Genomic DNA, 10,517 nt, shown 5'->3' with positions numbered 1-10,517 from the left:
CGACGCGAGCCGGGCCCCGAGCGCTGCGCCCGCCGCCCGCCGCCCCGCCAGCCCCACACGGCCCCGCGACCGGCCCCCATTGGCTCCGCCGCCTTCGGGCCGCGCGATGCGATTGGTTGAGGGGGAAGAGGGAGGCCCGCCCACCGGCTGTGATTGGGTAAAGGAGGCGGGGGCAGCGGGGGCGCGCCTCCCTGCGGCGGCGCGCCCCCGGACGGCGGGGCCGGGCCCTCCCCGGGGCACCCCCCCCCCCTCAGCCCGTTCCCTCCTTCACCTCACTGCAAAAGTGGACATAAAACGTTAACAGCTGGGTGAATGGCAGAGGAAAGGGTCCTGGGCGCTGCTGGGTGCCGCATTCAGCTTTGGGTCCCTCACTACAAGGGCATCGAGGCCCTGGAGCGCGTCCAGAGAAGGGCTACGAGGCTGGGGAAGGTTCTGGGACACAAGTCCTGTGAGGAGCGGCTGAGGGCACTGGGGGTGTTTGGGCTGGAGAAGAGGAGGCTCAGGGCAGACCTCATTGCTCTCTGCAACTGCCTGAAAGGAAGGCGTGGGGAGCTGGGGGTCGGCCTCTGCTCACAGGTAACCAGTGATAGGGCCGGAGGGAATGGCCTCAGGTTGTGCCAGGGGAGGTTCAGGTTGGAAACAAGGAGACATTTCTGTCAGAGCAGTCAGGCACTGGGACGGGTTGCCCAGGGAGGTGGTGGAGTCACCGTCCCTGGGGGTGTTCAAGGGAAGGTTGGACAGGGTGCTTGGGGATAGGGTTTAGTGGGTGACATTGGTGGTAGGGGGATGGTCAGACCAGCTGACCTTAAAGGTCTTTTCCAACGTTAATGATTGTATTATTCTGTGATTCTATGAAATACTGTGCCTGCTTCCATCTGCTAATGCAGTCACTGCCTCTCACTGGAAAAGCTGCAGGTCCCCAATGGTCCCAGACAGAGAAGGGCTGTGCCTGCCCACAGCAGAAGCTCTTTGAAGCTAACCCCACTCTGCAGGAATGTTTGGAGCCTTCTTGCACTGCAGTTTGGAGGTGAATGCCACATCCTGTTCAACACCCTAATCAACACAGGGAAGCAGGTTCAGTGCTTTTCAATTGTTTGGTTAGAGGCATTGTCTCAGCTCAAGGTAGGTGTTTAGTTTTTCTCTGCAGCTCAAAAATTGCGTTTCTCAACACCCTTACCACACTAACAGTTTTAATGCTTGCCCTGAAACACTATTTATTCTGACGTCATCAGTTATCAAAACAAGTCAACCACGCCTTGCAAAGATAAAAAGGAATACACAACATAAATAAAAGATTATTTATATACAGACTACTTTAAGGAAGTAAACAAGTTATCATTAAAAAGCAGCTTATAGAAGCTTAATTTCTAAGGTGCACAGTCAAAACTGAGTGTGACCCTAATGTGAACGTATTATTTATCATGCTGTTACCTGAAACCAGTGCTTCAACTGCTGTATTTTCCCTACTCTTAAGAATATTCAAAAGAACTCAAAGCTGGCAAAAATGTGATCTTCAGTTGTCCACATTTTTTTCAAGAATCTCCCCTAGTTTTCACGTAAATGGAGCATAGTCTGCATAAACAAAATGAGACTCCATTAAGTATATGAGAATCACAGACCACAGAATGAGTTTTGGGGTTTCTACATTGGGCACTGTACCAGAACGGTCCTCCTTCCCAGCACAAGTAGAGGTCTGAGAGAAAGAAATGCTTCCCCTTTCATAATCCTCCTTCAGCGAGACACCAGGTTTTGGAAATAAAACATTGAAAGAGGATAGGTTAATGAGGTCATCAACAATAACCTTTCCCATTGGAGCTTTCACACAAAACAATCTCCTTAATAGTGAGGTTCAGAATATAAGATCTCAGCCCACAATTAGTGCAGGATTTTATGAATAAGACTTGTGACAATAATATGAAGATTGATCATTGACAAGTTTAACCTGTTTTTAATGGTCATCAAAGGATCACTGAAGTTCCTCTCAGGGTTTGCCTCGCTTCTTACTCATCCACAGACACAGGCTAGTGAATGCTCACTGGACCAGTCAGTCTAAAAGAGAAACAAACTACTCCCTGGCCAGTTTTCTGACATAAAATCTTCATCATTTTGTGAAGAATATGCATTCATCTGAATATCCTTTCCTTTCTACTTAGGGCATATGTGATAAGTAACCAGTCACAAAAATATTTCTCTATTACATCTCATTAAAGTTTTCTTTTGTTTATTTAAACCAAATAAATGGGTCAATTTAATTTTCAAATACATCTAGGGCCAGACCAACAGATAATTAATAAGAAAGCATCACCAACAAACAAAAAGATTTCTAAATCAAATATTTAATTGAACCTATGTCAGCACCACCCAACTGCCAGAAATACCTCCTTCCAGTTTACAAGCTGCTTGTCCTTCAAATGGCACAGATCACTTCCTTAAGCTTTGTTTATTGACTACTCAGACACTGCTTCAAAAACACACGCCAGAGAAAGCTCACTCAATGAACTGGACCTGCAAGTTCCGCTTCATTCCCTAGGGAATAACAGCAACCCTGCGCTGGGTTCTACTTCATGCTGAGACTGAAAAAAGCTTTTAAAGCACTGCTGTTCCCTCAGCTTTTCCATATTGGTTTAAGCAGCTTTCTCCTAAACACCTTCTGAGGTTACACTGCTGTTGGCAACATTATGCGTGTATAAAGAAGTGACATAATTCCACGCTCAAAGTCTGTCCCGGTGTAGTGATCTCTGAATCCGTCACAAGAGATCTGGTAACCTACATGAGCTGCTATTCAAAGCCAGCTCACGGGAACACTGGGGAGACACCAACCTGGCTGCCAGGGAACCTCCCTCATCTCCAGGAGAACCTGGGTCCCTGTGAGGATAGAGAATGAGACAGGACCTCTGCTCTCTACGATTTTTTTAAGAGACTCTTTTAAGAGACTCAGATGATCAAAGCCTTGAGTGAGCAAAGCAGGAAGAGACAGGACATCCAGTTACAGCAATCCTAATAAATCTGCGTAACAACAGCAAAGAAACATTCTGAAACAGGGCAGGAATCCCTGGGCTGCAGTAAACTGTGTTGTAAATCTGATTGTAAAACTCTGCGCCAGCTTAGCACATCTAGTCATGCCCAAACGACAACAAAAATTATGCTGAAGGCACGCTGTAAATTCGGTACCTGGCCATGCAGAGCAGCCTAAAAGCAAGGATGTGGTATGGGAGGATATGATAGGAAACCTCACCAACAGCAACCTTCTGAAGGGGGAAAACAGGGCAGCGGAGAGGCCTAACAGAGGTCCCAGCACTACCCGCAGGTGAAGGCCACACAGCCTGTGTTTGTCCACAGCAACTGCTGCGTTTTTGTGCAGAATCGTGAGGCAACAGCAAGCTTTTAGGGTCTTTTTACAGGACTGATGTAAGGTGGCTCCATCCGCTGTTACGGGCAAGGCAGAGCTGTCCCAAGAGAGTTTGGAAATGAAGCCAGGCACATTGATAAGCCTGGTGCTCAGCCAATTAAGTATTAATTAAGCAGCTAGCTGCCAGCTCTGGGCTCAGCACCACGCCATGTCCTGCAAAGCACCAAGGGGCTCACCCTTGCTGCAGCTCCCTCCCCTCAGCTCCCCTCTCCCCCGCTCTTTTCCAGCGCTCCGCCGCCCCCCACACCGAATATTTCCCTCAGGAGTATTAAAAATAGAGGTGTTAAATCCCTGCAGGATGCTGGGATCCGCGGCTGTTCCGCCTGAAGGCGTTGAGGAGAACACGAAGACGAGGCGCCCGCACGGCCCGGCCTCAGCCCCGGCTCCCCGGTTCCCCCTGGCGGCTCCGTGGCGGGGCTGCGGGGAGGTCCCTGCCGCCGCCACCGGGAGAAGAAGGGGCCCAAACCTCAGCGGGGACCCCGAGGAGAAGGGACCCGAGCCCTCGACACCATCGGGGGGCAGCGAGGCCCCGTCGCCGCCTCACGGAGCGCCCGGGCCGGGCCTGGGGCTGCAGCGCTCCCGCCCACCTCAGGCGGCTGCACAGAGAGGCCATTGCTCCGTGTGGGCACCAGGGGATGCTCCCGCTTCGTTTTTGGGGCCCTGATCGAGCAAAACTGCTGTTTTCACATTTGGTGATCAGTTGGGTAACTCTAAAGAGGATTCAGTTCCTGAAGGCACCTAAAAAAGCCTTCGTCTGCTGCTGATTTACACTTCGGCGATCTCAAGGGAACAAAGGAAACAGAAGGAAAACGACTGTTTCAAATCATGAGGCAGAAATCATGTAAATTTAGAAGCATTTTGGAAAAAAAAGGCTGCTTGTGAAACCAGTGGATAACCCCGAGGCCATCTTTGGGCCATACATGGGGTTAGAAAACAAGACCAAAGCAAACAGAAAACAAAACAAAACACAGACTTACTTGAGTAAGCATCTTCCCAAGCAGCTGACAGATCCTCAGAGCTTTAGGACACAAATTCCACCGCACTGCTTTAGGAATAGGCAGGGGCATTTTCCAGAAGTGATTTCCTCACCATTGCCGCCTGCCTGAAAGCTACCTACTTCTCCCTGTAGCAAACACATTTCGTGTTACTGTTTCTGTACCTCACAGTAGGATACCTACCCCAATTCCTTTTTGTATCATTGCCCAGCTGCTAAAAGCAAACAAAATCCATTCAGCGGCAAATCTTAAAGAGATCAACAGCCAGGGTATTAAATTATAACTTTCAAGTAATCCAATATCTTCAATTATTTCAATCTTAACTCAGAGGCAAAAACATTAATAAAAAAAATCACATTTAAAGCATTTATTTTGAAAAATAAAATACAAAAGATCATTGAATTGTAATTGTACATGTAATTTATCAACTTTTTTAAATAAAAAGATATTTAACAATTTCCACGTCAATAAGACAAATAACTGTTCCACCAAAAATCCTTAGGACAAGCACAGACCACTTCTGAAAGTTTCATACATTTAAAACCAAACTGCTAAAGGGAAAAGAAAAAAAAAAAAAAAAGGCCTTTGAAGAAGACTGAGGTTTGGAATTAAGAAGACAGAATATCAATTTCAAAGACAGGCATTGTGTTGCAGTTTTTAAAACCTTAAAAATAGTTGTGTAAGTGTAATACAATTCTACAATAACATCTGTGATTTTTTTTTTAAACAGGTTTACATGCGCTCACAACAACAAAATCTTGACCAAAAAGAAAAGAGCATGAAAGAAATGGGGGAGAAAATTCTGAAAAAAGCGGGCCATGAGCTGTACATCTCACTGATCGCAGTGGGACAGTCCTTATAACATCACTTCCATTGAAAAGGCAGCAGTCTTTTTCTAAAGAGAAAGGAAAATAGTTATATTTGAGCATTTAATGTAGTATTGCTTTTATCCTTTATAACATCTTCTATTTACAAAAATACTGCATAATTACGAGCAACCACTGCCACCTCAGTGTGTGAAAAGTTACTGTCAAGACTATCAATTTCAGAATGAATGTCTGCACTCAATCTTTGAAAAACACTTCTATCCATTATTTCTAATTGGTATGATGCTTTTGGCTATATTTAGGGCTACAGAGAAAGCCATATGCATGACCACACATTGATACCTATATTGGCTGTATTTATGTGGCATCATGATTTTGGCTATAGAAAAACGCACCCAGATTAAATATTTTTTGATAATACATGGTTGACAAGTAAAAATTGTGGATTAATGCAGTAAAAATCCTGCAACAATCATTAGATAACTACTCGAGAATTTACTGGGTTCCCTGAACAATCTTGCCGTTGTTATTTCAACAGCTAAAATATTGACTATGAGATACACAAAAAGCAAACGATACAAGTCAGTCTATGTTTAGCTTTTTCCTCTATCTAAAAGGGCAAATGATTAAAAAAGAGACCATGAAAATTCATCCTTATAGTATTTTGTTAAAATGGCAACCTGAATCTGTTGTGCAAGTATGTTATAGTACTTGTGCAGTACCAAAATGAACAAGAAACCTTGCTGAAGAATATCTGAATGAATAGTGGTTCAGTTTTATGTATTCCTTTCAACGTCAGGCTCAAATGTAGTGCTGACAATTCAGTAGCATAGCAAACACTGCAAACTGTAATGAGCCATGTAGAACTGCACAGTGACTCTTAAACCACAAAAACTACGGTTTGTAGCTCTTACTGAGCACTTACCTCCATGCGATTTTTTTTTTTTTTTTCCAGATTCTGAACCAAGATCAGATCTTCATATTTTTCTTACCCAGACTCCTGCATGGGGTTACGTTAGTTTAAAAAGATCACCTTAACTAATGCGTTATGCGTGTGTTTTTATTACCTTCTGTGCAAGAAAGATCCATTTTGTCTTCTATTCCATAGGCTCAGTCTGTTAAGTAAATAATTAAAATAAAATTAGCAATTTTACATTAGGGGAAAAGGTAGCAGCAGCAGCACCCATGCACCATTTAGCTGCTTGGGTTATGCTAATTTTATCTTTAGTATACTTAACTAAAGAATACTTCATCAGAATAATTTTTACCTCCAGCTCCAGTGTTTATAGTTTAAGAAACATTCTCTATTTCACAAAGCTTTGTTTTGCTTTTTGGAATAAATCTGCTGAGAATTAGGTAAACATTGTAGTCATACTAAGCTAATTGTATAAATTCAGCTCTGTAATTTAGGGGAGTACAATTTAGTAACCTCCCCTATCATACGGGTTTCAAGATGCCACCGGCTAGAAATACTGGACCACGTTCTTTTGACATATCACAAGGTAACTGGAAAATACAAAACATAATTTAACTAATGGACACTGTTGGCAGATCGAGGATAATTTATTTGGCTAGCACACCATCATTACACAATGTGCTAAGTTTTTACGATAGCTCATCTCCCTGCATTTTCCAGAAATCTTTATCAGCAGTGTTTAATCTCCTTTTGTTCTGACACACCCTATGCTTGCAGCCATATATGCATATATTTGTCTGTTACATTATAGATAATCTTGAAATAAACACAGTAATTGCATTTGAAAGCATTATGAAATAACTGCAGCACACTTCCTCGATACAATTAGCTAACAATAACTTTTAAGCAGCACACATTTAAATAGTTTTCTTGCCGTTAAGCTGCATAGACATTTTGGCCAGCAGTGAACAATGCTGTGAGCAACAGCACATTTAGCTGCGTGGTGCCAGATTCTTAATGGTTTCTATTAGCTGAGCACAACTTGCAAAGCACGAGCACTAACTGTCCGAAGGGGTGAGAGCACGCAAACATCCAGTAAGAGCGCGAAGCCCACATTAGAGATCACACAAAAGGTTTATCAGAAAGATTTGGTGTCCACAGCAAAAAGTTATATTCTGAAAACATGAAACAGACACTACAGCTATTCAACTTTACTGATCCATGTTCATTTTATCTTGCCACGAGACTTCCTTTCTACTGTCTTCTTGGGCTGGAACAAAAGAAACCAGTTTTCCTTTTTAATAAGCTAATTTTCATTTGAATTGATGGAATAAGTCAAAAAGCCTCGTTTGTGAGTGGTAGGTTCTACTGTGTATTTTTGAATCTCTACATCGAACAAAAAGTCATGCTCAATGAGCCTTTTGCTAATATTTGGGAACCAAAGTCAAGAAAACTTGCACCCACCAGTTTTTTGTTTGTTTTAAGTACAGACACTGCAAACTATTTAACTTTTGATAGGTTACTTACATTTATGTTCTAAGTAAACTTCTGTACTGTTTGTATGATTAAAGACAAGAATTATGTAGAAACAAAGTAACACAAGCACTGTAAATAACTTGTCTGCTTTTAGTCATTGTACAGGATTTTTAGAAACTAGGAGAAAAGCATGGAATCTTTTCCTCTTTTACTTAAAATACTTGCACGTTTGGCTACAGTCATGCTGTAAGTTACCATTTCAGTGTATTGCTCTGCCCAATAATTCTTTTATTTTTAGACAACTCTGCTAAAGTACTCCCCCCCAGAAAGGCTGCATAAAGATCACACGTGGTCAAAATAAGAGATGCTCCTCTCCTGCCCAAAACAGAGCTGCTGAACAGAACAAAATCTAACTAAAGAATGATGGTGGCCTGCAGCCCTTGGAAAAGGAGAAAAAGGCCTTGCAGGAGGCTGAAAGAAGCTCTATGATCAGGACTTTAAAAAACAAAACAAAAAAAACCCACAACTTAAAATACCAGCAACAACAAAAGTCAAGGGTAAGCCAAAAGGCTTGCCCACCCACAGCTCCTACTGAGGTTAATGGGAAGTAAGGGTACCTCTTGTTCTCATAAGTTGCAAAGATAAAATAAAGTTCTGGAGGCAAAGAGCCCCTAAAATGTTTTCTCTCCCAATCCACAAAACTATACTCCCATATATGCAGGACAAATTGGAGGAAAATAAAAAAAACAAATATTTTTCTACTTAGCTTTACTTGAACACACCCTGAGACAGTAACAGTGATGAGCCACTTCCTGTTTTTTCTATCAAAGCACGATGTAAAAAGCACTTTAAACATTTAGTATCAATTATACAGCCTGCAACATTGATTTTTTTTGATTGTTTTGCCAGGTATTGTAGCATTTCTTTTAAAGCGTCTCATTGTTTCTCTGCTATATACTCTACTTGCTTTAAACCTTTCAGTGCAAGACAACAAAAGGTAAAGCTTCTCTACAAATAACGAGCTTTGCAATTTGGTCTGCATGACAAAATACAGAGCCAAACTTTCCTCCAGTTTCACAGTAGTCCTCAGACAGCTCGGGTTATGGGTACCATCCTACTAACACTAGAGTTACACACTCAAAAAAGCCTTGGCACAGTTGAGTGCGAGAGCAGGAGTGCGGGAGATTTCATCTTATGGACAAGCTATTCTCTCAAAATCAATCAGAAAATCAAATTATGAAGAAGTGGCTTACAAAGGTTGCTTTCATACTAACTTGCTGCTATACCCACAAAAAGGAAACTAACTGAATACTGTACCTGTGGCACTTCTTTGAGAAAGTCAGGAAGCTGGAATTCACCTTTATAGACCTGGAAAAATAAAATATGATTTAGTATTCAAAGCTAGCACTCACTATTGTTTGAAATATTGTTTAAGCAAAAATAAACTAGAGTATTCTAGGTTATTAGTATGCAGTAATGCTAAATCAGATCTGCCAGGGAGTCCCCTAAACCGAGTACAACCCATTTGTAAAAGCAAGCTTCACTCACGAGGTCTGGCAGTCTGAAGTTCTACAGCTTTACGCTCAGTCCCAGGCTTGCTCTTTACTCAACACAGATGGCAACATTTGAGAAAGGTATTTAATATTCCAACTGTGTTTGCATTCAAATGATACAACTCTAACTGGTATTACATTTCAAGCTTGCTCAAATCAATCATTCATTAAGTCCTACATAATTCATTCACTATACTTTTAGAAAAAAATTTTCTACAGAATGATTAAATACGCTGAGGCTGAGTTGTTATAATACATACTTTTGGGGAAGTTTACAAGTAAACAAATCCATTGCATCATATTTCAGCACCTTCAATAAAATAAATTCTGCTTGCACTTTATTACAGTTTACAATTCAGAGACTCCATTTAAAGTCTTCCGAAAGAACTGCTTGTCACGATCCCATGGACTGTCAGAACGATTACCCAACAACCAACTTTCAGTTCCCAAACATTTCACAGTTCAGACACTTGACAAATGTCACAAAATGCAAGATTTTTTTGATGCTTTCAAGTATTCATCATGTACAAACTTTCATTTATGCAAACGGAAGGATCACACGCGAACAACTGATCCCACCTTACTGTGCTGTCAAAAGAAAGTCCTGTTAGCCTTGAGAAGAGTTTGTGGACACAATGAAAATACAGCCGAAGTCTAGAAAAGCTAAGGTTTAAATTCTATTAAAATGGTCAACACTCAAGGAGAGTCAGCATCTCCTTCTACCCTGTTTAATAGAAATCCATCCCTTTATTTGCATATCTAGCTGCTATAATTCTCTGCTAACAGGAAAGATTATCCACTTGCTTCAAAATTGCAAGACACATAAATAACACTCTAAAACACAGAAACACAGGTGTTTTTTGTTTTTTAAATAGAAGTTTTCCTAAGTGTTTCATGTCAGACCTTGAGTCACTTAGCGGACAAGATCAGACACTTAGCTTCTTTCCCCATAGGATGTAACCACACACCTAAAACCTCTGCCTCTCCAAGAGAACGCAAAGTTGGGTGAAGCTTAACTTCTCCTTTATTACTTTCATGCCCTTCAGTCATTAATACATATTTCTGTATATGAAAAGAAAATAAAAGGGAAGAAGAAAAAAACAGCGGTATACTTTTCAATACTAAATGACATATAAATTAATAGGTTTGTATATGAGTACAGAAGAGTCCCCCTGTGATACTCCATATTCCTACAGATGTGAACAGAAAAACACACCCAGCAATCTCTCATTTTGGCAAAAGAGGTACAAAGCCCTTAATAGCAGGGCTGCTACAAGGTCAAAGCCAACAGCTCTTGTGATTATGAATTTCTCCAGCTGTAGCCTCATTACCAGCCTGACT

General features: G+C 41.8%; 1 protein-coding gene across 11 annotated transcripts in view; it reads right to left on the bottom strand.

Moving 5' to 3' along the window:
* Positions 1-4,756: 4,756 nt before the first annotated feature.
* The window catches only part of TPST1 (tyrosylprotein sulfotransferase 1), a 35,714-nt gene continuing 29,953 nt past the window's right edge, over positions 4,757-10,517 (bottom strand). For 5 of the 11 annotated variants that reach the window (XM_084493113.1, XM_084493114.1, XM_084493109.1 and 2 more), the window contains 4 exons: positions 8,941-8,991; positions 7,342-7,417; positions 6,299-6,346; positions 4,757-5,299 (listed from right to left, as the gene is read on the bottom strand). In XM_084493113.1, coding sequence (XP_084349239.1) covers positions 7,373-7,417; positions 8,941-8,991 — 96 coding nt within the window. In that variant the 3' untranslated portion in view covers positions 4,757-5,299; positions 6,299-6,346; positions 7,342-7,372. The remainder of the gene's footprint in view (positions 5,300-6,298; positions 6,347-7,341; positions 7,418-8,940; positions 8,992-10,517) is intronic. The other 6 variants (XM_084493117.1, XM_084493111.1, XM_084493110.1 and 3 more) reach the window with 3 other exon arrangements.

This window comes from Aythya ferina, assembly GCF_964211825.1.
Source record: "Aythya ferina genome assembly, chromosome: 19".
Lineage (NCBI taxonomy): Eukaryota > Metazoa > Chordata > Aves > Anseriformes > Anatidae > Aythya > Aythya ferina.
This window is presented reverse-complemented; position numbering and strand designations above follow the sequence as displayed.